This window comes from Pelophylax lessonae (assembly GCF_965119305.1).
Source record: "Pelophylax lessonae genome assembly, chromosome: 4".
NCBI classification, from domain to species: domain Eukaryota; kingdom Metazoa; phylum Chordata; class Amphibia; order Anura; family Ranidae; genus Pelophylax; species Pelophylax lessonae.
In genome coordinates this window covers 400,191,724-400,218,285 of record NC_138771.1, presented here as the reverse complement: position 1 = coordinate 400,218,285, position 26,562 = coordinate 400,191,724, and the positions used below count along the sequence as shown (strand labels likewise).

General features: G+C 45.0%; 1 protein-coding gene across 2 annotated transcripts in view; it reads right to left on the bottom strand.

Moving 5' to 3' along the window:
• Nucleotides 1-26,562, bottom strand: part of TCF7 (transcription factor 7) — a gene marked incomplete at its 5' end in the record, with an annotated part of 1,449,389 nt that overhangs the window by 485,442 nt on the left and 937,385 nt on the right. For both annotated transcript variants that reach the window (XM_082255193.1, XM_082255194.1), the window contains one exon: nucleotides 2,783-2,893. In XM_082255193.1, the coding sequence (XP_082111319.1) occupies nucleotides 2,783-2,893 (111 nt within the window). The remainder of the gene's footprint in view (nucleotides 1-2,782; nucleotides 2,894-26,562) is intronic.

The window sequence follows — 26,562 nt, the reverse complement described above, 5'->3', positions numbered from 1 at the left end:
GAGGTGTATAAATACACCCCCTCCTAATGAGCTGAGGGTGAACTCCCAGCGTCACGTAAAGGCACTCTGCATTAGGGGAGGCGCCGCCCACCGAGCGGGTGGAGCCGCTCAGGTGTATGGCGCCAAAACCCACGTGCACTGAGACGCTAGATGGAAAACTTCACGCCGTGCGGCGGCGCCTAGATGACGTCACGGCAACGGCGTGGCGCCGATGCATTGCAGAATAGTCCACCCCCTCCACGGGGGGGGGGGGGGAGGACCTCAGGGGTGCATCGCAGTTCCCATGGATGAACGGCAGACGCAGCAGCCATGGATGTAAGGGCTGACCCAAAAGGGTGAACCTGTCAAAAGCAGCAATGTATTAACAATAAAATTGAATATGAATGTCACGGTAGATAGTAAAGAAGGTAAACTCCTAAGGGAGTAATAGCCTGTGGAGCAAGCAAAGAATGAAATTGAATGATGCTGACAAAAAATATATATGTATATCACCTGACCCTGTGTAGGGGGCCAGTCACCTCAATATAGCACAAGAGCTGATATAAAGGAAGGCCAATAGTAGCAAAGCTCCTCCATTTTGTAGGATACATAGTTCCTTTTGTTTGCTTTGGCCAAGAAATGCCTCTTAATATTCCATTTTCTAATAAATTTATGTACGTCTATAAACGTCTCAAATTTATTTAGAGGTTTTCTTGGAGCATATTTCAGGCCTTTGTTAAGTGTTTGTTTTTCTGTCTCTGGGAGTGTTATTCCGCTAAGGTTGAAGATGTCAGGTGTGTCTATTTTTTCTTTTTTCCGGGTAGAGCCTCCTCTTGTTGTTTTTTTCTTTTTCCTTTCTTCATACCCTGGCCTAAAAAAACCCTCGGTTTGGCACTGATAGGTGTTCTTGGCGTATGAGCTTGGTACTCCTCCCTATCTGATTCTTCATCCTCTAGTACTTCATATCTGTTATGTGTTGGATATTGAGAGTATCTGGGAGAGTGTGGGGGGGGGGGGGGAGTCATAATAATTCCCCATATAGTCAACTCTTTCTTTCCTTGGTGATCTAGACCTTGAAAGCCTTTGGTTCCTTTCTTGTGAGTAGCCTCTGTTATCCCGTCTAGATCTCGGATGTTGATACCCCCGAGTCTGTTTTTTTTTTTTTTTTTTTCTGTTCTTTGTTTTCCTTTCTTAGGGTTTCCACCCTGTTGCTCTTTCAGGGGTTTAAATCTAACTGAGCTAAGGGGGTGGCCCCTTGATGTAGTGGGTTCTTGATTCCGAATACTCGACTCTTGTGCTATAAAATTCACGTCTTGAGCCCTCTTTGGGTTCTCTGAAACCCATTGGTTGAGTGTCATTTCCCGGTACCTCCTCTTGCATCTCATTGAGATTTTCCGGATTAGATGACTGATTTTCTTCCAAATGTAACTGCCATTTAGAAACTTTAGCAGATTTGTAATCCTCCAAATCGCTAAAGTATTTTTTTCCTTTTCTTTGCTTTTTGGTCTTCTTTCACCATTGCTAATATCTCTCTTAATTCCTGGTTGTACACCTTATACGCCTCCTCTTGCATATGAGGTGTCAATTTCTCTTTGATCTCCAGAATTTCTTTATTGAGTCTTTGAACTTTTCTTCTTTTTCTATCTAGAAGAAAGTTCAATAAACTCATACCGGTTCAATTGAAGAACTGGAACCATTCAAGTAATTCTTTATCCCCTTGGTCTGGGTTAAGGTTCCATCTTAGGCTCCTCAGAATCATTTTTTATTTTACGTATTTTTCAAGAAACACAATGTCCCATGATGCATGGAGCCCTGAAACCATGATGTTCTTGAGCCTCATGAAAATGCCTCTCAAGTCTGTGGAATCAGTAATGGTTTTTACAAAAACCTCATCCACAGCTAATTTTCTGGAACTGTGGTATTCAAAGATGTCCATGTTGTTTACCTTGCTGCACTCCGAATGGTAAATATTAATTGAAAAAGGGTCAGCGTGCGCTAGTAAGAAATATTTTGTGCTGCAACCAAAGATCCAATAATGGAAATGATGCGATGTGCAAATATATCAATAGAAATATATGAAAGTAATATAAATAATACAAAGGTGCAAAAATCAATTATGGTGACATATATAATCGGTTGCCCACAATCAGGTGCACAGTGAAAAAAAAAAAAAAAACGGAATTCCAATCAAATTGTCCACAATCAAGTGTATGGTGACAAAAAAATTCCAAAATTCCAATACAAATTTCTAATGGGTGAGTGTCCAAGAAGTGTGAACTGGTGACAATAATGATGACGTGATATTGGCAAGGGATGTGACAATTCCCACTTCCTTTCCAGATTTACTTCTTACCAAAATTCAATGTATTAAGGGCATGAAAAACGATCAAGGGGAAATATATACATTGGAAATACAAACAGCATTCAAACGTGATAGCCGGCTTTCCTAAATGTATCAAAAATATAGTTTGGTTAGAGAAATGCACCGAACAAAAGTACTTGTTAATGTGCTACCAAAAGTAAACAGTGAGTGCAAGGGAGTTTTTAGGAACCGAAAAGCTTACTTCTTTTTCCAGTTTTGTACTACTGCACACCAGGGAGGTATGAAACATAAAACAAAGGCAACCTCATGTCTCACTATAGACATTGTATCGCTCTGTTGTATTCAAGGGCATCAAGCTACACAGTACATTACGGATTGCACTATACCCGATAAGCTCAGTGAAAGGGAACAGGAAGGCTATATTTTAAGAGGTTTGACATCCAAAGTACCGAGAATGATTTACTATATTCATATACTCACATGTTTCTATCATAGCAGTCCATCTCTTTACTCCCTGAGTGAGGCACTATGGCTGGGTGAGGGATTCTGGTTGTGTGTACACCTGAACCAAGCATCAGAGAATGGGTAAACCTTAAAAAGAAAACATATGTGAAATTATTACTGGAGAGTAAACCACATTTTCCTATACCTTTTGGGGACACTGCACACCAGCTGTAGACATTGTAAAGGGTTTTACCAATCTACTTGCTTTGGACCTTGCTCTCAGGGCCGTCTTTAATATTGATTGGACCCTGGGTAAACATTTTCTTGGGCCCCACCATGCAATTTCGCTCTCCACCTTCTCTGAGACATACAATAAACAGCAGCTAGACTCAAAATCAGTTTGCTTAATCAGATCAGGCAGAAATTGCAATTGGTTGCCAGAGGTTACAGTGTTTTATTACTGCTCACTGACTGACTGCTAGAGGTTACAGCACACACTATGGCTCACTGTTTATTTGCTCGAGGTGACAGCACATGACTACTGCTTGTTGATTGGTTTCTAGAGATTACTGTACAATAACACTGCTTACTGATTGGTTGCTAGAGGTTACTGATCATCCTTACCACTCACTAATAAGTTACTAGAGGTTACTGCATATTATTACTGCTCACTGATTGGTTGCTAGAGGTTACTGCACATCCTTACCGATCAATAATTGGTTGCAAGAGGTTAGTGCACATCATTACTGTCCACTGATTGGTTTCTTGGTGCACACCATGGACTGGGGAGGTGGAGGGACCCATCAATAGATAGAAAACTCCTAGGGATACTAGGACTCCTGGGATCAGTGGCATTGCTGGGGAAATGGGGTGATCAATGGCAATGCTGAGATGACGTCGCAGTGATGAAACGCGTAGAGCGGCAATCAGCGTCAAACGTCACTTCCGGTTAGGTGGCTCTGGCCGGTGGAGCGCGGAAGCACCGCACGGCCGCACGCCGAAGATCCACTAACAAGCTGACGGTGAACTTCCCAAACAGTGAGTCGCTACTATTTTTTCCCCTAATGACACACTATACTACGCAATGGAAGCTCTCTTGGTTTCTTTCATACTAACTCCCTAGATGCACGCGCAACAATATCTGTGGAACAACCAGCAGTAAAGATCTTACAGGCATCAGGAAGAGGGAGAAACAGTAAACCAAGTGAACAAGGGAGAGGCTATTGGTAAGTGCTTTACCTTCGGTATTAGCACTCCTCATTCTCAGCACGCGCAAACAGGCGCAATTCACTTCCACCTTATATATATTTTTTTACTGAAACTGATTTTATATTGCAATTTTATTGATCTTATAACACTCATCACGGATGCTAGTTTCCTCTGTAATAGGAAGTCACAATAAAGGTTTTATATACTGTTCATTCACTTATTTGCACATTTGCACATTTGCATCACCAAACAAATGGTCGTTTTTTCATCCGATGAGTGACACATAGATGGTACAATTCAACCGGCAATACAGTACCATTTTTTGTGTTTGCATTAAGTTGCACATTTATCTTGTTAAGCACGCAGCACCTTAATATTATATTTGCACATCATCTGTTTATAAGCAAGCACTGTGCACTTTTAACTGGGATCACACACAACAAAGTAATTTGCTGTACAAGGTGGTAGCGCCCCACACCAACACCTCCCGACCCCCCACAATTTTTTTACCCTTGCGGTAAGTTGGAGGCAGCATAACCATCTGATCCCCACAAATTTTAAACACATCACTGGTTCAGTATTTGTGTTACTATCCGTAGCGCGGGTGCGCCCCAACTTTTATTCTTACCAATGCTGAGGGGTAGATGGGATCAGTGGCAGTGGTGGAGGGATGGGATTAGTCAGGAGGCAGTACACTGTGGCAAATTCTGAATCATGTAGAGCAAAGCAGGAAATCTTTGGCAAGTATATAGTGGGGGATTCTACACTGACCACCAATGTGAGGGGAGATTCTACACTGACCACCAATGTGAGGGGAGATTCTACACTGACCACCAATGTGAGGGGCAATTTGTACTGACCACAATGCAATGGGTGATTTTACGCCCCCCACCAATATAAAGAGGGATTTCTACACTGACACCAATGTAATAGGAGCATTTTTACCAACCACTAGTGTAAGGGGGAATATACAATGACCTCCATGTAAGGGGGAGTTTACAATGACAACCATTGTTGAAGAGATTTGTACTGACCACCAATGTAAGGGCAATTCTGCACTTACCACCACTCTAAAGGGAAATGTACACTGATCACCAATGTAAGGGGGACATTTACAGTGGCCACTAGTGTGAATGAAAGGATTTTTCACCAAGCCCAATGTAATGAGAAGATTTACACTGACCACCAATGTAACTGAGACATTTAGACTGCATTCACATTTCTTGTGCTATTTACATATTAATGCCACACAATTTACATATCATTGCAGGTTATTTACAGGTAAACACAGGGTCTGCAGGTGAGTCATCTGTACATGGCAACAGGGAAGAGCTGGGCAGCTATGGGACTAAAACTTTAAGGGAATTTAAACAGGGATAGTTGGCAAGTATGAGGCAGCTGCTTTGGGCCCCATAACAATGATGGGGCCCAGGGCAGCTGCCCCTTTTGCCCTGCCTTAAAGACGGCCCTGTCAAGCTATATGCCAAACTCATCGCTAACCGCCTAGCACAGATTTTACCTTCCTTGCTTGGGAGTGATCAGATGGGGTTCGTCAGGGGGCGTCAGACACCTGACGCTACTAGATGTGTCATAAACATGCTGCACCATGCCGAAAAAACTAAAACGCCTTCTCTGCTTCTCTCCATTGATGCAGAGAAGGCATTTGATCGTGTTCATTGGGGATACATGAAGGCGGCCCTACAGAAATTTGGGTTCTCTGGACCTATCTTATCGTCAATATTGGCCCCTCTACTCTACGCCATCGGCTAAAGTGCTATCGGCTGGGACATTGTCCAAATCGTTCTCCATCACCAATGGAACGCGACAGAGCTGCTCGCTGTCACCCCTCATTTTTACCTTGTTAGTCGAACCCTTGACTGAATCATTTCGGACGGACTCCATGGTCTCGGGTTTTAAATTGGGCCAAAACAACCATGTTATCACGTTATTTGCGGATGACGTCATTTTAAGCCTGACGAACCCTATCGTGTCCCTTCCCACAGCACATCGGATACTACAAACTTTTAGCCATGTTTCTTACTACAAGGTTAATTTTGGTAAATCTGTTATTCTTAACATGAATGTCCACCCCTCCACACTTCAGCACCTTCAAGCGTTACTACCTTACACATGGACCTCTCAGTCCCTGCCAAACCTTGGTATCCAGGTATCGTTCCTGACCTCTAATCTCCTTTTCTCTGTCGCTCATTGACAGACGCAGACTTCTTGATTAATATCAGTAGGGATATACTGCCCCCTACAGGAGTAGGACACTAGGCAGGAAAAAAGTTCTGGCCACACCTTATGGGCAGTCCCAGGGGGTATATCCTCTCTCTCCCTGCTACAGGATGTCAGTTTTTTTCGGCCTAGTCAGGAGTAAGGACCTAAGTTCCTTGCTGGGATCTCTGGTCCTGGCAAGCTTTTTTTATATAAATCTTTTTTAATTAGCTTTTTTTCTCCAGTTTGTTCCTGTGAGATCTTCAAGCAATTATGCTGGATCTGGGCGACGGGCTGGATGTTGAGATCCGGTGGTCACCCCAGCCGGCCTACGAGCGCGTGCAGGCCCTAGCTCTGCGCTGGGTCGGCCGCGACATAGTCCCGCTGGACGGGGACTGAGTCGCGGCATCCGTGTTGGCCGACAGCCCCCCCACCTCGGTGAAGAGGGGTTCTGTCAGGAGTTGGCGCCCGCCTGTTCCGGTATGGTGAGTAGAATGTTCAACCTCTCCCCCTGACGGGTTTTGGGGTGGACGCGGGCCCCTCCCTGGGATGGTCGGACCCTCATGATCCTGGGTTCCCCTCTGTCCTGTTATGCACCCCCCACCTATCTGCCCCCTCCTTCAATCTGGGTTACAGACCGCATATGGGGGCGGTGGGGTGCTCCGCCGGTGTTGCCCTAAACGATCGTGTGGGGGGGTTACTACCTGTGCCTTCAGGTCCATCCACCGATCGATCCGTGGGTAGGCACGCGGGGGTCCCCTTTTTGGCACTGCGGACCGCACGGGGCTGCCACTTTTCCGCGGACCGCGCGGGGCAGCCATTTTGTTGTAGTATACATGTGCTTTGCATGGAGGCGCCCATCGGGAAAATCATTCCACAAAAGACTTCCTGTCAGATAGACAGCGCTGAGAGCAGTCCTGGTTTGAACTCTGGTGCATCAAGTGGTGAGCCTTTTGGGGGTCTCTCTTCTCTCTCTCTGCGGGGGTCTCGAGCACGTGACCACTGGGGGCGCTTTAGTGCTGGGGGGATTCTTTTAAAAAAAAAAAGTTTTTTTTTTTTCATTTTGTCATTTTTTGCTGACAGGTTTCCCTGGCATTGCCATGGACCCTGCTGCACATAAGTCCCCATCTGATCCCCTCGAGGTGGCCGCAGGGCCCTCCGATTCTCCACTCACCATTGATTCGCTTTCAGCGGTCCTGGAGTCATTTGTGTCCCGGGTGGAGGTGGCCTGTCAGGGACGGGGGGCTAAAAAACGACCCCGCCCACCCCTGTCTCGTCCGATACCTCAGACTCTGATCCTGAGCCGGTCGCTGCTGCCGCGGGTTCCTCCTTTAGGGTTGATGTCCCGCGTCCCTCTGACAGTCCCGCGTCCCTCTGACAGTGATCTTCCTGCCTCTGCCATAGCGCAGGACAAAGCACTGGTGGACGCACTGATTATGTCAGTTCGGGAGACCCTAAAACTGGAGGTTGCACCAGTGGAGGCAGTTCAGACGGAAGTTGCCTTTGGCACTCGCAAGCCCTCTAAGGTGGAAAAGGTGTTTCCCTTTCCCAAATGCTTTGATGATATTATTAAAGACGAGTGGGCTTATCCAAAACGACCCCCTGGGATGCCTAAACGGATTGCTAGGCGCTACCCGTTTGAAGAGTCCCTCCTTAAAAAATGGACGCTGCCACCTGTGGTGGATCCACCGGTTTCCAGACTAAATAAAGCCACAGTTATCCCGGTGGAGGATTCCCCGTCCTTTCGGGATCCAGTTGACCGCAGGGTGGAATCTGTGTCCCGTTCCATATTCTCCCTGGCAGGATCGGCCCTAAGGCCAGTGTTTACCATTGCTCTGGTTTCACAGACATTGACGGAATGGGCCAAGCTATTACGCCATGACCTGGATGGGAGAAGTCTCCCTCCTGCCGTGCCGGAGTTGCTGGAGCAAATAGTTCAGGGGCTACAGTTTGTTTGTGACGCCGCACTGGACGCTGCCCCATTGCTGGGGCGTGTGTCGATCTCGGCGGTGGTCCTCCGGCGCATGCTATGGTTAAAGTGCTGGTCGGCGGATCAGGCTTCCAAAAAAGCATTGACTGATCTCCCCTTTCAGGGGGATCGCCTGTTTGGTGCTACCTTGGATGAGATTATTAAGGATCTCACTGGGGGCAAGAACACCTTTCTACCACAGGCTAATAAAGGTAAGGAACCTAGTCGCAGACAGGGATCTTCCTTTACAGCTCACAATAAATTTTTTTCGCTCCTCCGGGGCAGGCGATAAGGCAAAGTCCTCCAAAGCCCCCCCGGGGGGTTTCAAGAGACCCTGGTCTGGTAAGCAAAAATCCGGTCCTTCCAGACCTGAGGATAAGACTGCTTCAGCCTGAAGGTGCGCCCTCACCCAGAACAAGGGTGGGGGGATGTCTTCGCCGGTTCCCGGACCCGTGGCTCTACAGTATTCAAGACAAATGGGTTCACGAGGTCATACGGTCGGAACACAAGATCGAGTTGCGATCGATTTTACCGGTGCGGTTCTTCCCTTCCAATATGCGACTGTCCCCCGAATCGCCTAATGGCTCTGTTGGGGGGCAGTGCAGCACTGGATGCAAAGGGCGCCCATAGAGGGTGTCTATCTTCACGTTCCCATTTACGCAGGACACCAGCGGTATCTGCGCTTTGCGGTGGGAGCGGACCATTATCAGTTTGTGGCGTTACCCTTTGGTCTCGCCTCTGCTTTCCGGGTCTTCACATAAGTTTGGGCCCTAGTCCTGGCGTTGTTGCGGCAGCGGGGCATATCGGTCCTGGGCTACCTGGACGACCTCCTCTTCAGTGCGGAGTCTCCGCAAGCTCAGTGTCATACGCGGACTCTCCAAAAGGAGATTCTTCTCAAATGGAACTGAAATTCCGATTCCCTGGACAATCGGATCCGGCTGAGCGAGCGGACCAGGTAGTTTCTGGTTTGGGGGCCTCGGTCTCCGATGCTCAGTCAGAGGAAGCCCTTTTTTCCGAAAGTATCCAGGTTATCGATAAATGTGTTGGAACTGAAAGCGATCAGGTTTTGCCTGGTTCACCGGACCGAGCATCTTCAGGGCTGCTCGGTTCGGATTCAGTCGGACAATGCCACGGCCGTGGCCTATGTCAATCATCAAGGGGACACCAAGAGTGTTCTGGCGGCCGTGGAAGTGGCCGGCAGGTTTTGGGTGGAACAGTTTGTTCCGGCTCTTTCTGCAGTTTACGTTCTGGGTGTGGAAAATTGACAGGCGGACTTTCTCAGCTGTCAGACCCTGGATCAAGGGGAATGGCCTCTTCAGACAGAGGTGTTTCACCAGTTGTGCCTTCATTGGGGCACCCTGGATGTGGATCTGTTGGCATCTCAGCACAACAGAAAGGTGCAGAGGGTTGTAGCCCGCACCCGCGATCCTCTGGCGGACGCCGCAGACGCACTGAATACTCTGTGGGGGCAGTACCAGCTGCTGTATGCCTTTCCTCCTCTCAAGTTGTCACCGAAACTTCTTCACAGGATAGAGGCGGAGGGAATTCCAGTCATCCTTGTGACTCCGGATTGGCCTCATCGGGCCTGATATGCCGTCGTGGTCAGGCTGGTCGCAGACGCTCCTTGGCGACTTCCTCTCAGGGAGGATCTGCCGTCTCAGGGACCGATCGTCCATCCTGTTTTACGATCGCTGGCTTTGACGGCTTGGCTGTTGAGAGCCAGGTGCTGAAGGACAGGGGTTTGTCTGCTTCAGTTATCCCTACTCTGATTAAAGCGAGGAAAGCGACTTCCAGAAAGGTCTATCATCGCACATGGAAGTCTTATATCGCGTGGTGTGAATCCCTTGGGTTTCCTCCACGTTCTTACTCGGTGGCTCGGATATTGGCCTTCCTGCAACGGGGGGTTGAGCTGAAGCTGGCCTTGAGCACTATCAAGGGTCAGGTTTCAACATTGGCGATCTTCTTCCAGAGGCCACTGGCTACTCATTCTTTGGTGCGGAATTTCATCCAGGGGGTGCGGCACCTGGCTCCTCCGGTGCGCACGCCCTTGCCGCCCTGGGATCTTAATTTGGTGTTGTCGGTTCTCCAGAAACCTCCCTTTGAAAATATTAGGGAGATTCCCTTGCTTACCTTATCCCAGAAGGTGGCTTTTTTGGTGGCTATCACTTCTGCACGCAGGGTGTCGGAACTGGCCGCATTGTCCTGTCGTTCCCCATATCTGGTGGTTCACAAGGATAAGGTGGTTCTTCGTCCGAATCCATCCTTCCTTCCTAAAGTGGTTTCAGAGTTTCATTTGAATGAAGATATTGTATTGCCTTCCCTGTGTCCTAAGCCCAGTCATCCTCGGGAGTTTGCGTTACACTCCTTGGATGTGGTTCGGGCGATCAGGGTGTACTTGGCTACTACTGACTCTTTTCGTAAGGCTGATTCACTTTTTGTGATCACGGATGGCCCTAGAAAGGGGTTGCCTGCGTCTGCCGTGACTATCTCCAGATGGATCAGACAGACGGTGGTGCAGGCTTATTCTATTAAGGGTCGGGTTCCTCCGTTCCCTGTTAAGGCGCACTCCACTCGGGCTCTTAGTGCTTCCTGGGCCTTCCGCCATCAGGCGTCGGTGCTTCATGTTTGCAAGGTGGCTACCTGGTCGTCGGTTCATACCTTTTCAAAATTTTATAAAGTTGATGTGCTGGCATCGGCGGATGCCTCTTTTGGCCGCAAGGTTCTGCAGGCCGCTGTTTGAGGGGACCGTTGGTCTACCTCGGGGGTTTTTTGTTTTTTTCAGTTGGGTCTCATCCTTTTGTTCGATGAGTCCTTGATGCTTCTGGTTGGCTCCGGTTGGGCCTTCTGGATTGGATTTTTATTTCGGTTATCCCACCCTTCATTTGTGGCACTGCTTTGGGACGTCCCTACTGATATTAATCAAGAAGTCTGCGTCTGTCAATGAGCGACAGAGAAAATTGCATTTTTGACTTACCGTAAAATCCTTTTCTCTTAAGGAGGACAGACGCAGGACCCGCCCCTCTATTTTTGAGTTGGTTTGGGTTGAATTCTCTGACACTGCTTTGTTACATAACTGACATCCTGTAGCAGGGAGAGAGAGGATATACCCCCTGGGACTGCCCATAAGGTGTGGCCAGAACTTTTTTCCTGCCTAGTGTCCTACTGATATTAATCAAGAAGTCTGCGTCTGTCAATGAGCTTAAGAGAAAAGGATTTTGCGGTAAGTCAAAAATCCAATTTCTTCCAACCTGAAACCCTTAATCTCATCCATTTCCAATGACTTAGCTAAACTTAGGTCCTCGGAGCTCTCCTGGGCTGGCAGAATAGCCTTCTTCAAAATGCTGTGTCTCCTGAAAATTCTCTACGTCTTTCGCACACTCCCGATACCCATTACCAAGAAATACTTAGATCCTATCTCAAAATTGCTAAGGGCGTTTGTATGGCAGAAAAAGAGAGCGCGATGTACATACTCTCACATGATCCGTCACAAACGGGTGGGTGGTTTGGGCTTGCCGGATATTGTGGACTACTACCATGCGGCCAGGTTAGCGCCACTCCGACACTGGTTTACCAACCCACAGTCCCTTCCGTGGATCCCCGTTGAAGTCACGTTATCTAACACGTCTGACCTTAGTCTTTTACTGCTGGCTGACATGTGGAAACCTCTTAACCTTTCCGCCTTGCCGCTCACAACCCAAGCCTCTATTCAGTCTTGGAGACTTCTCCGTACACACTTCCCTCATGTTAAACCTACTGTGCAGATTCCCCTTCCAATGTCGGTATTAAACGTATTGATCCCGTACTCCTCCACTACCCAATTCCTGTCTGCGGGTATACTCAAGATATCACAACTTTATCAAGCAAACTCCCTTCGACCATTTACGAACCTTCAGCAAGAGTTTGCTCTACATACACGGGCTGCCTATGCATATAACGGTATATATCGTTTTCTGCGGAAATTCTCCCCCCCCCACCCTCTACCTCCCTGAATCACTATGGAAATTCCTTACGGACCCTGCGTCCCCCATTAAAGGTATCTCTCTGTTTTATAATATGTTTGGACCAAAAACTCGGTTTGTGAAGACCTCACACATGATCAAGTGGGAGGAGGAGCTTCAACTAACCTTCTCCAACTCGCAATGGCAACTAGCTATCCGCTCCTCTCATAGTACTACCCAATGCGTTAACCACTGGGAGCAGACACAAAAACGTATCACTAGATGGTATCTCACGCTATACCGTCTATCTAAGATTTACTCTACCCATAGTACACTTTGCTGGCACAATTGTGACCAACCCCGGCACACTTCTACATGTTTTCTGGTCCTGTTTAGGACTGACTAGCTATTGGAGAAGGGTATTTGAACTTCTGTCCGATCTCACCGGGATTCTCCTTAAACCCAACCCGCCATGGCCCTTCTCTCACAGGGGCTGGACAACTTCCCCCCTGACATGAGAACGGTGTACTGCCATGTTCTTACAGCAGCCAGAACATCCATAGCAAGACACTGGAGGCAGCCAGTGGCCCCATCTCACCTGGAGGTGGTGAAACTGGTCAATCTCCAGTATTCTTTAGAAAAAGCCTACGCTTATTCAGTTTCACGGGGAGCCAGATTCCACAAGGACTGGCACATATGGACCCACAGCCGGTACTATACCCCCACCACGTGAGGATTATCTGTATTCGCTTTGCTGATGAAGTGTTATGTCTGACTGTTATGCAATATTGTTGCTGTTACAACCTATGCTCTTTGACTTTACCTATGCGTTACCTGTTCATGTTCTGTATTTTGTTTTATGACTTTTAGCTACATTTATCACATGACTTTATTTTTGAATGTATGCTTTAAACTCAATAAAAACTATTGAAAGTAAAAAAAAAAGAAAAAAATTGTCCACGTACAAGTGGTACCCCTTTCCGAATAAGGGTGACAACAAGTCCCAAATTATCTTACCGCTGCTCCCTATGTAGTCTGGGCAATCGGGGGGCTCCACAGTGCTATCTTTTCCCTCATAGACACGGAAATTAACTGTATAGCCTGTGGCCCTGTCACACAGCTTATACAACTTGATCCCGTATCTGGCACGCTTGCTGGGGAGGTACTGTTTGATAGCAAGGCAGCAAGTAAACTTAATCAGGGACTCGTCAATGCAGACATCTTGTTGGGGGGGGTAAACAAGTCTGCGAACCGCTGATTGAAGTGGTCTATGAGGTGCCGAATTTTGTGGAGCCGATCATATTCAGGGTCTCCCCGAGGACGACAGAGTTCATTGTCGTTGAAATGCATGAACCGAAATATTTGTCCGTATCGAATCCTGAACATAACAGCAGAGAACATGTGCATTTGATGAATTGGGTCAGTGGACCAATATAACCGCAATTCATTCTTTTTTGTAATGCCCGTGTTGAAGGAAAGGCCCAGAAATTTTTTTAAATCGAGAATCGTAATAGGTTTCCAGCCGAATGGTCTGGCAAGGGGTGAATTTGGGTTGGCGGCGATGAATTGTTGAGCGTATAAATTTGATTGGTCCACAATAGATCTGAAAAGATCTTCCGTGAATAACAGCTCAAAAAAGTTAATGGGATTAAAACCAGCTGTCTCCATGTGGATTCCAGGTTGGGCAGTGAATGGGGGAAGTACTGGCGTTGTGGAATCTGTGGGCTGCCAATTAGGAAATGCCAGCGCTTCAGGGAGGGCACTATGGCCTGTCTTCGGATACGCGGTGGCTGCGGGCCACTACTCGTGCTAGCCACCGCACCAGCTTCACCTGCACTTAGGTGACTCGCCACATCACCAGGTGATACTGCAGTGCTGGTTGTAGGTCCAGGGTGTACTAGGCCGCTCGTGCTTGCCAGATCACGAGAAGTGTGAGCGGCACTAGTACTGGCACTCTGCTGCATACGAGAAACTTCCGGTTCTTGCAAATCAGCAACTCCAGAATGGGGTCGGGTACGCCTGACCTTAGCAGGGACCCCTCTGTCGGAGCTATCTGTCAGGGAGCCGCTGCTGTTATCTGGTTCGTATATTGACCCTGATTCTGCCAGTGAGGCTTCCCCATCGCTCTCATCTGACATGGCCATTATACTGTAGACCTCTTCACCACTGTACCAACGTTTGATCATTTTAGTACCTAAATTTACCGGTACAGTAGTGTGACTACTAGGAAATAAAATCACCTGGTTGTCGAGGACTATTTGGTCGCTACAAAAAAAAAAAACTGCTAGTGCTAACAGAGATCAGGCCTGACTCTGCGAACGCAGTGGTTTTGTGTGATTTGTGTTTTTTGGAAGTGTCAGTAATCTATTGATTACTACACTTGCCTGGGTAAAGTGGCCTGGGCAGGGGGGCTAAACGTAGGTGCTAGCAGGAATCAGTGCTGATTGTGCAAACACTGCGTTTTGGGAACACTAAATTATGGGGACGCTAGTATAGTTCTGATCAGATCAGATATTGATCTGTTCAAACACTATACTAGTAATGGAGGTGTGTGTGTATGTGTGTTAGTGTACTTGACTCTAACTGATGCTAAGTAACGGTGGTGTAGTGGGACCCTGACGGTAACTAGCCTAAGTTGTGTAACCCGTGACACTAATACAGTGATCGGTAATCACTGTATAGGAGTGAACACTGTGACAGTGCAGTGAAGGGGTTAACTGGGGGACATCAAGGGGTTAAACCTTTATAGAGGATAGATGGCGGGTGGCCTAAACCTATTTGGGCTTAGCGCAAATTAGGGTCACAAGTGACACTAATACAGTGATCAGTAGTTATCTGATTTACTGTATACATTAGTGCACTGTGTTATAGGGAGTGAAGGGGTTAACTGGGGGAGATCAAGGGGTTAAAAGTTTATTAGGGGATAGGTGGCGGGTGCCCTAACCCTATCTGGGCTTAGCACAAGCGCAAATTAGGGTCACAAGTGATACTAAATACAGTGATCAGTATTTACCTATATACTGTATTTAGTGCACAGAGTAATAGGGAGTAAAGGGGTTAACTGGGGGTGATCAAGGGGTTAAAACTTTATTAGAGGATAGGTGGCGGGTGCCCTAACCCTATTTGGGCCTAGAGCAAGCGCAAACTAGGCTCACAAGTGACACTTATACAGTGATCAGTAAAAGATCTGTATACCACTGTATATAGTGTTCACTGTGAGGGGTTTGGGGGTGATCAGAGGTGATTAAGGGGTTAAATGTGCCTATGTGAGGTGTGTCAGTGTAGTGTTGGTGGAAACTCACGTTTTTGATGTGTCTCTGTCTTCTCCTGGAACCGAAAGGACTCCAGGAGGGACAGTGACATCACTTCCCCTGCCTGTGTTTACATTACACAGGCATGGGAGAGTTAACCATTGGCTGGAACCGATCGCCAGATACAGACCAAAAATCATTGGTCTGTATCTGGTGACTGATCGGTTCCCTACCAAATCCGATCAGAATCGGCACCCGCCTGGGAGCCGTGATCGCGCCCGACGTAGGTCTACGTCGTCAGACGGTATCGAGCCACTTTGCCGCAGTAGAGCTCTAGTGAGCAGCGGTAAAGTGGTTAAAGGTGATCTATGGTCACAGCAAACACTTTATCAGTATTGTAATATTAATGCAAACCTAGTTATATTTGACAATCAAATATACAGTTCCAATCACACTTGCAAATGAGGCCATTAGCGATCATTTGCAATAGACCCAGCAGGGGTTTCCCACAACTAGCTGAGGGCAGCAGCCCCAACTGAGCGCAATAGGAGGCTGACAGAACTTGCAGCTAATTGCAGAAATCCCTTATGGTGGAGCAATTACCTACAAATGATCGATCCAGGACACAGACTGTCGGGAGTTGATCATTCTCATGTTATTGCTCCACTGCCTTCAATAGGGCTGCCACCTGAATCTAATCAATAGGAGCTCTCCCTGAGTCTCCTGCAATCAACTGCTCCATTCAACAATGTCAATAGGACCCACGTTTCTTCAAAATCTTTTGTGGTTTGTTCTACTGGCCATCTCTTTTTACTACTTCCTCGATTCCCTGTATTCTTTGTAGTTTCTCCTCTGCTGTTTAATTTAATTTTTTTAGGACTACATATCCCATGGTATCTTGCCTATCCCTATGTTGTCTGCACGCAGTGATTCCTGTACTCACTCCTTCTGAAAATCACCTCTCAGCACTTCTGTGGTCTAGAAGACAGAAGTTCAGAAGACAGGCTTTGTGAAATGTGTGACGCAGCAGTGCCTCCTCACAGGACATAGCCTGTCACAGAATTCGAAGAAGTAGGTGTGGAATCTTCACAAAGTTTATAAACTTTAGATTTAAAGTATAACTAAAGGCATTTATTTGAAACTTTTGGATAGGGTGGAGAGGGTTTGGAACACTTGTCAGTTTTTATTGCTGTCTGCACCCCTGTTAAAGAGATTCACCCTCTCTTTTTGTCCAGTTTACTATGATCATTGAAAGTGAAAGTAAAAGAAAATCCCAAATGATGGGTTGTTCCCAAAAATGTAGGAGGGGAAATCTTCCAATGGGGACACTAGTTCTGGAGACCTGGGGGCCCCCAAGGAATTCCCTTTTTTGCAAGGTTTTCCCCTCACACTTCCTGGTTGCTATAGGATATAACCACAATGGGACACCGATGGTAAAAAAAAAAAAATTTGACAGAGGCATAACCCTCCCTTGCGCAATCCAAAACGAAAAAAAAAAATGTTCGCCTATGTCTCCACTTTAAGACTAGGTTGGAAAAATGTAAAATAAAATGTGGAAATTCACATATGATTTTAAAACCTGCAGTGACAAGTTGGGAGCAGCATAGAGTTGCTGCTCTGGTTACACTAATCTAGGACTGTCCTACAGGTGGCCTACCAGACTTTGCTTTGAGGCCAGCGAGTAAGAATTGGCCAACTGTGTCCTTGCACTGGGAAGGACAGATGTCAAACGAATAGCTCATTTTCTGCAGATCAAACCGGTATAGAGCACAGCTCCACCAGAAAGAAAGAACAGATATTATGGAGCTCCAATCATTCCACATGAAGAGCCACTCTCCTTTTGTAATCTACAGAAATAAATGGTCAGTTTTACAGATCAGTCCTACACAGCATTAATTTGTCAAAAAAAGCTACAGCTGTGACTTTTATTCTAAAACTACCATTATCTCTCCATTTTCTTATGTATTAGTATGAATGAAAACTACTGTATAAATTATGATCATGTGTAAAAAAAATATTTTCGTAAAACTCCGTTTTAGTCCCTTCTTAGCTCTTAGTTAGCCCTATTAGGTTTTAATAAACCCCCCCCCCCCCCCTTCCTCTTAGCATTTATATTTGGCTAATTTTGTATGGCAAATTTTACGATTAAGTTCATTTGATTTTGTAGCACCAAATTAAAAAATGCTTTGCACCAGAAACATAATATATTTGCAACAATTTGTAGTAAATCCTTATTAGGTATTTGTACATAAAAACTGTATATACACCTGAAGTTTTTAAGATAAAAATATCTCTTGTCCATCCTCCATACATAGACCACAATGTTTTTTTAGGAAAATATGTCCCCAATCACTTACTTGCTTTAATGCTTAAAAACCGCTTCATCTATGTCCTTTAGTGTCATTCCCTGAACTTCCAGTTGGGAGGAAACACACTGCATACATAAACAAGGGCCCTAAGACTGGCTGCGGCAGGGCTACATGTCCCATTATCCTTGGCACCAAAACATACAGTTAATCCGTTACCATTTACCTTCAGCTGGTCTCTCTGCCCACGCAGCCAATAAATAAAGCTTGAGTATTCCCCAACACCTCCTCCAGATACTGATTGATAGTCATTAATAATGGATTGTCCTGGAGATGGAGCTGAGAGGAGGCGCTAGGAAATGGGCCTATGTGTGGGGTTATGGAAGAGTATGGGGTTCCAAGTTGCCTGTGTGTGTGTAGTGTCACCATGTTGGGCTGCAAAGCCAGGTAGGTTTGTGCTCCTAAGGGTAGCCCCAGGGCAACCAGCTAGGTAACAGAGCAACCCTAACAATGGAAGCAGAGGATAGGGAAATTTTAAACAGAAATTCAACAGATATGACAGGAGAAAAATAGAAGACAAATATCACAAACAGAAAGTGCAGATGTGTTTTGCTGTATGCCATTTTTAAGATGGTATTTAAGTTTAAGATGGTTATTAATTTTATATTAACTCCTTTATCCTTTTCTCTTTCCTTTTTTGATTGTATATTCCTTTCAAAAAATTGTGTTTTGAATAAAGTGCACCATTGTACTTTTTTTATGGAACTAAAGTAAAAATCTGGGGTGCACTTTGCCATCCTCACCTGTCACAAAACACTGTCCCAGAACGGTTGCCAGCCTTACTACAGGCTAGACAGGGTACAGCAAAGTTGCACTAATTTGCTGCTCCCTTGCTATTTTACTTAGGACACCAGGAAGGAGGATCCCACTTGCACTACCATTATTTCTTATAGGAGCCATGAGGGGGATTTGTTCACAATGGTGTGATTACTGATGCCACTTGAGTAGCACAGAACAACATGACAAGAAAAATCACATCGCAGTTAGCTATTAATACGAGATTCTGTTTAATAATTAAAAATCTACATTTGATATAGCGTCTTGAAGATTTTACCTTGTACACCAAACAATGTCTAGAAGCAATGTCAGCTTCTAGGAACACACAACAGAAATTATGCACAAAATTGCTGTTAAGCTGCTGTCCGCTGCACATTGCGCCATTTTAAAACTCAAAACAATTGTTTGCGAAGAGAAAGTTGAAACACAACATTTTAACAAGACTGGAGATCTAATGTAGAACACGAGATATCACAAGAAGTCGTACTCAAATTCCAGTGCAACCTGAAACAACGAGCATGACATAAAGCTTTAGCCATGGAAGCTGCAAAGCTGTAGACACAGCGAGACGCGATCTCACTGGTGTGATACTCACCTCGAATATGAAGCACCTGTCGAGAGCGATGAGGAATAGGGCTGTCTAAATCCGCAGGAGTAGAGAGGATAGACAGGCTGACTTTGCCTGAGTGGAGAAAAACAACTCATGAAATCAGTAGTGTGTCGTTACCAAAATCCTTGCACTTCTTTGTCATATAATGTTTACAGCTAAGTCGTTTTTTCTTTTTTTTTTTTTTTTTTGTACTTCCTTGTAAACAAAACAAATCAACACATTGTAATGTGGTAAAATGTCAATTTTACATTGGAGATGAAATGAATAGCCAAAAGATTTTGGCAAAAAACCAAACTTACTAATGTAATTGATTAGGCTGTATGTTGACCAAACATGTTTGCCATATCCACTGTTTTACCCCCAATGGGAAATATAAGGAACATTCTATCACGATGGAAGGTTTGACTAGATTTATGCAATAAAAGCTTTGGGAGAAAAATAATGTGAGAATTTACTCCCTTGAACTACAGCAGTTTATACCTTCTCCCATTTTTAGCATAATGGATGGTCTCACTAATTGGGAACCTCAGAAGTGGAAGGGTTAGGGCTAAACCTAACTTTTTCAGCAAATATCAAAATTATTATTTCTGACAATGTTTTATTACTATCATGCCTTTCTGACTCCTACAGCACTCAGGATTGGACACCTGCATAGCATCCTTTTATGCCCCTCCCTGTTACTACTGGTGTCACGCCAGCAGAGAGAGGGAGGAAAACCTGGGGACAAGGGAATGCTAGTCAGGACCAGTTTGCAAAGGTATAGGAATAAATTAACTCCATTACTAGGAGGGCCATGTGTGGATGCTGCTGCGATATGCAAAACTATTATAGAATTGGTAGTAAACTTAGTTTTACCATTTGTACCTACAGGTAAGCCTATAAGGCGGCTTACATGTAGGTACTGTGAATATCTCCTAAACTTTCACTGACGACATCACCAGTGCATGTGCTCTGAAGGTGTGGCATACTGTGCTAGACCTTCAGAGCCCGTGCTGTAAACAGCGGCTCCCATGAGCATAAGCGGGTGTGATGTCATCGCGCCCCTGGCCACTCATGTAGCCGAAGACTGTGAACTCGGAAGGAAGACAGGGTGAAGATGGAAGCCAAGTCAGCAATGACAGCACACTGCTTGAGGGTTTTTTTTTTTTTTAAGGCAATACATACTAGTACATTATGACGATTGCCTTGCAGGGGAAGTTTTTTTTTTTTCTTTTAACACTACAATTTACTACTGTTTTAAACAACTTCTATTAATATATGGTATTTTTAGAATCAATACATTGTATACACTGATCAGCCATAACTTTATGACCACTGAGAGGTCAAGTGAATACACAGTTTATCTTGTTAAAATGGCATCTGAAAGCTAGTGAGATATATTGGGCGGCAAATAAACATGTTGCCCATGAAGTTGATGTGATGTGTGTGTGTGCTCGTGTCGCTCACCTGGGGTGTGCCATGCAGTATGGGAAGAAGGCAAGCTGGCAGAGGCAGTGTGATGCTTTGGGCAATGTTCTGCTGGGAGAACTTGGTCCCGCCATTCACGTGGATGTTACTTTGACACATACCACTTACCTAAATATTGTTGGTGACCAAATATACCCCTTCATGGAAACAATATTCCCTGATGGCAGTTGCCTCTTTCAGCACTATAAAGGGCACTGCCACACTTCAAAAATGGTTCAAGAATGGTTTGAGGAACACAACGAGTCTGAGGTGTTGACTTGGTCTCCAAATTATCAAGAGCTTAACTCAATTAAGCATCACTGAGATGTGCTGGAAAAACAAGTCTGATCCGTGGAGGCCCACCTTGCAATTTACAGAACTTAAAAGTTCAGTTGTTGATGATTTAGTGCCAGATAACATAGAAGTCCAGTGTCCATGCTTCAGAAGTCCAGTGTCCATGCTTCGACAGGTCAGAGGACCTACTCAACATAAGGTGAGTGGTCACAAAGTTATGGCTGATCAGTGTATATGCCTACTTATTTTTTTTCAGTAAGTACAGTACATAGATGTGTTAAAACTAAGCAGAAAACCGACACTTACACTGGGGGCGTGGCGACCGGAGCTGCTGATGGCCGCTTAGCTCAGGAGCTCCGACAGCCATAAGGGACTGATCAGCACACAGGACCTCCACAGCCAATTCCTTCGGCTAATCAGAAAGGCAACACCCCGGGGAACCGCCAGAGATGACCCGGCGCCGCAGGGAAATCACACAACTCCCGAAAATGGAGTTAACAGCCAGACAACATGAGCCCTGCATTCTGCAAGATGGCGGCGGCGGCCGCCTCCTACAGGCACAACCTCCAGCCCAGCATCCAGCGGCAAGATCCTCACAGCAGGCGATCAGCAAGGTAGGAAACCCTGATAGTGGGGGATCCTCAGGATCATCCTCACCCAGTTCCCTTGCATCCAGAAGCCCTGTCAGAACCAAAGCCAGATTTATATCCCCAGCCAAACAGGGACAGACACAGACCTCTGACATGACATACTCATTGTCACAGTTCCCCAGCATGGAACATAACCTGCATAATACTGATCCCTTTGCTTCTTATCCTACCACTGGCAATCCAATGTCATATGTCATGCTTAAGGACATGCTGCACTCATTCATGCATTCATTCAGAACCTCTCTACACGCTGATGTGATGGGATACATGCATCAATTTAAAAACGAAATGCAAAACATGGGAAACAGACTCAACATGGTGGAAAACTCTGTCAGCAAACACGCTCTATCCCATAATGCCATGGTTGATGCTCATAACCGACAATCCGAAGACATAGATTGGCTCAAAGATAAGGTAGCTGACTTAGAGGATAGATCCAGAAGAAATAATCTTAAACTAAGAGGGATCCCAGAGTCAATCCTACCACAACAGCTAGAACAACATGCAACCAAACTATTCTCATCACTAGAACCAACCCTGTCAGCAATGGACTTAGCAATCGATAGAATTCACAGGATACCTAAACCTGCGTTTTTATCTCCTGACATACCGAGAGATGTACTCCTGCGGGTCCATTTCTTCCAAACCAAGGAGAAAGTAATGACGGCATTCCGCAGGAACCCCGAACTTCCCCCTGAATTTGCTAAACTACAAATCCTTCCTGATCTGTCCCGGCACACACTACAAAAAAGGAAAAACTTGTCGACCATCATGAAGGCACTGCGGAATCACAACATTCTGCATAAATGGAAACACCCTGCGTTACTTTCAATCACGCACAACGGAACCACAACCACTATATCAACCCTGAATGACGGCATATCCTTGCTCCAGAAATGGGGCATATTGCCCCCTCCTGACATCCCACAGCTTTGCCAACCACAACACCTACCTCTGGAGGAGGAATGGCAACTGGCGACAAGGAAAAAAAAGGATAAACAGAAACACAACCTTGGAGGTCCTGCATCCGCTTCATCCTCATCGTATCAGCAACAAGGTCCCAGGCCTAAGGAATGAAAATTCTCCTCATGGCCCTCTTTAAAAACCCTCTATCAACCTTGCGAGTTGATCTCGGACCAAAATCCTGGTCCCCTTTTTACAACGAATGTTCTATTGTTTTTACAAGTTCCCCAGTTATATTTTATCCAGTCTCAAGAGCTCTAAAATCCACCTGCATGTACGACAAGGACATTAATCTAAGCACCTCACCTCAACACCTATCCAACTCGACAAAATTAATGACTTACCATGCCCTTTAAATGCATTTCAATAAATGCCAACGGCCTTAATCACCCCGCAAAAAGATTTGCACTTTGGAATGAAGTCAAAACTTCAATGGCGGACATAGTAGCAGTCCAAGAGACCCACTTCCAAGATCAGAACCACCCTAAATGTACTCATAAGGACTTCCCTCATATCTTCCTTGCGAACTCACCCACTAAGAAGAAAGGAGTCCTACTAGCAATAAAACATACAGTGTCAACACAAATTAAAGACCTCATCACGGACCCAGATGGAAGATACATCATTCTGACTGGAACATTTAACAATCTTCCTTTAACCTTGGTGGCACTGTATGCACCCAATACCCATCAATTACGATTCCTGTGACGACTGATAAAGAAGATCAACGAGGTCAAGTATGGCAACCTGCTATTGTGCGGAGACTTCAACTCAACGACAGACCCAACTATAGACTCTTCAACCCCAACGAAAGGAAGTAAAATCTCTCTCCAAGGACTACTCCACAAGGAAGGTCTGTATGATACATGGAGATGCCTTCACGCTACAGAGAGAGACTATACATTCTATTCGGCTAGACACCAAACATACTCAAGAATAGATATGTTCATTACAGATTGGCACCTACTGGGAAAAACCTCCTCGGCTGTTGTCAAGGACATCACGTGGTCTGACCACCCGGTGGTTGAGATAACGGTTGACAAGGGATTCCCTAGAGGTATGGGACGGGTGTGGAGATGCAACATCAGGAACCTACAATCCAAATTAAGCAACACACACCTATCATAACACCTACAAGAATTTATGCAAATCAACTCTCCATCAGTGTCAGATCCCTGGACACTATGGGGAGCACACAAATCGTATATGAGGGGTATATGTATACAACAAAATTCCATATTAAGGAAAAAATATAACCAAAAATTAACAGAAATCCTCAAACATATTCACAATCTAGAAGTAGAGAATAAGAAACACTCACAACCAAAATTGACCAACGAACGAAGTACTCTGAGATACCAACTCCGATTATTACTATTAGAAAAACACGATATCCAACTAAGAAAGCTAAAATTAAATTACTATGCACATACCAACAAAGCTGGGAAACTACTAGCAAATCGATTAAAAACCAAACAAACAAAATCCAGAATAAACCACCTGAACAAACTACACTCCCCACATAAACTTACACACCCTAATGATATAGCGAACAAATTCGCAGATTACTATCATTCTCTTTACAACCTAGACACCAACCCTACCACCATTAAACCCTCCAAAGAATCTATTTTACAATTTCTAGACAAACTTAATCTCCCCCACCTCTCTGACTCCCAATTAACACAACTCAATGAACCTATCACCACAGACGAAATTCGTAAGACAATCTTGACACTCCCACACGGGAAATCACCCGGACCCGACGGATTCCCGAGCAAATACTACCAAATTTTTCACCATATCCTTACACCAAAACTAGCCGATGTATTCAACAAAGCAATTTCCTTGGCTTCATTTCCTAAAGACATGCTTGAAGTGTATATAGTGACCATACCTAAACCAGGTAAGGACGCATCACTACCTAGCAACTACCGACCGATCTCCCTATTAAATACGGACTTGAAAATCTTTGCAAAAATACTGGCTAAAAGACTACAGAAAGCGATGCACACTCTGGTACAAAAAGACCAGATGGGCTTCATTCCCGGTAGGCAAACTTCGGATGCCACAAGACGCATAATCAATATAACACATATGGCCAGGTCGAAGCAAACGCCTTCTCTGCTCCTAACCTTGGATGCAGAGAAGGCGTTCGATAGAATCAACTGGGACTATATGACCTCAACTTTACTCAAATTTGGTCTAACGGGTAATATCCTATCGGCTATCTTTGCCCTTTACTCCCAACCATCTGCTAAAGTATTCACATCCGGGGCCCTCTCCAAACCATTCCCCATCACAAATGGCACAAGGGATGCCCCCTTTCACCTTCCATCTTTAATCTCTCTATTGAACCCCTAGCAGAAGCAATACGATTAGAAGCAGGAATCACAGGGTTTAAAACAGGAAACTTAGAACACAAGATTAACCTATTCGCTGACGATATAATTCTAATGCTGACTAACCCAAAAACCTCACTACCGACAGCCCACAAAACAGAATTTGGTAAAATATCTTATTACAAAATCAATCCCACCAAATCAAGTGTACTTGAGCTAGAAATAGCACAAGACGTCAAACAATACCTTCAATTAACATGCCCCTTCCCCTGGACCTCAGAAAAAATAACCTACCTAGGAATTTCCAATACCCCACGTCCTTCCGAACTACTCCTAACTAACTTTAAACAACTTAAACAGAAAATCACAGACAACCTTAAAAGGTTTGAAAAAGTGGATATATCTTGGGGTGCCAGAATGGCAACAATTAAAATGTGCATCCTCCCACAAATACTTTATGTATTCAGGACACTACCGATCCCAATCCCCAAAACACAGCTTAATGCCCTCTCGACCATCCTAAAGAAGTATATTTGGGCCGGAAAAAAAGCAAGAATAGCGTATAACACCCTCACGACACATAAATATATGGGAGGTGCAGGCCTACCGAACCTCTCAGCCTACCATTGGGCAACACGTATAGACCAACTGAAACACTGGGACATCAAACCCGATTCCCCTTTATGGGCCTCCATTGAAGAATATTTAGCTCCGACCAAAAATCTTAAATGGCTACTGTTAAGCGATCTATGGATTCCCTGGAGCTGGAACAAATTACCACTAACAATTAAATCATCCCTGCAGGCCTGGAGAACTATCTCTAAATCCCAACCCACCCTAAATTTAGAACACCAAGACCCTCTCCCAATAGAAATATTCCCATCCAAAATTCACAAACTAAACATAAATCATTATGAAAAATTAGGCATCAGATACCTAAAACAATTCTATAACAATCATACTCTCAAGACTAAAGAAACGATTACAAAAGAATTCAATATGACTCCAGATACATCGGTATCCCTTTCCAAAATACTACTGTTATTGTCCAAACATCCAATATTGGAAAACCACACCAACTCCAAAACATGGCACTTCATCACGGCAAACAAACCATAATGCAAGGGAATCTCCCTAGCATACTCTACTTTGACAGCAGAATCACTAACCCAAAAATCGCATCACATGACTAAATGGGAAGAATCCCTAAACCAAACATTCACGCTGACCCAATGGCAAAAAGCAATCAAATCCACATATAGTTTCTCCCACTGCACCAACCACTGGGAAATGATGTCCAAAATCATAAACAGATGGTACTACACTCCGTACAGACTGTCCAAGATGATACCCAATTTTTCACCTCTTTGCTGGCGTGATTGTGGCATGACTGGTACCTTATCACATGTGCTATGGGACTGTCCATCCTTAAAAAGCTATTGGAACTCCGTATTCCAGTGCATTGCTACCTGCACTGGTATACTGAGGAAACCATCCATTGAATTAGCCCTCCTAAACCTCAACATTGACACATATCCCCTCATGTATAGACAAATAATAATCCATGTCTTGTTAGCTGCCAGGAATCTAATACTTAGAAACTGGAAATCCAAAGTCATTCCAAACCTCTCGGAAGTTATACATTTGGTAAATGAAAACTATGTACTTGAGAAAGCACTATCAATTAATAACTTGTCCTACAATAAATTTCAGCTAGATGGGCCACATGGCCCTTTCTTACACCTGATAATAGAATGTCCTAAAATTTCCTCTTAGGATGCAGT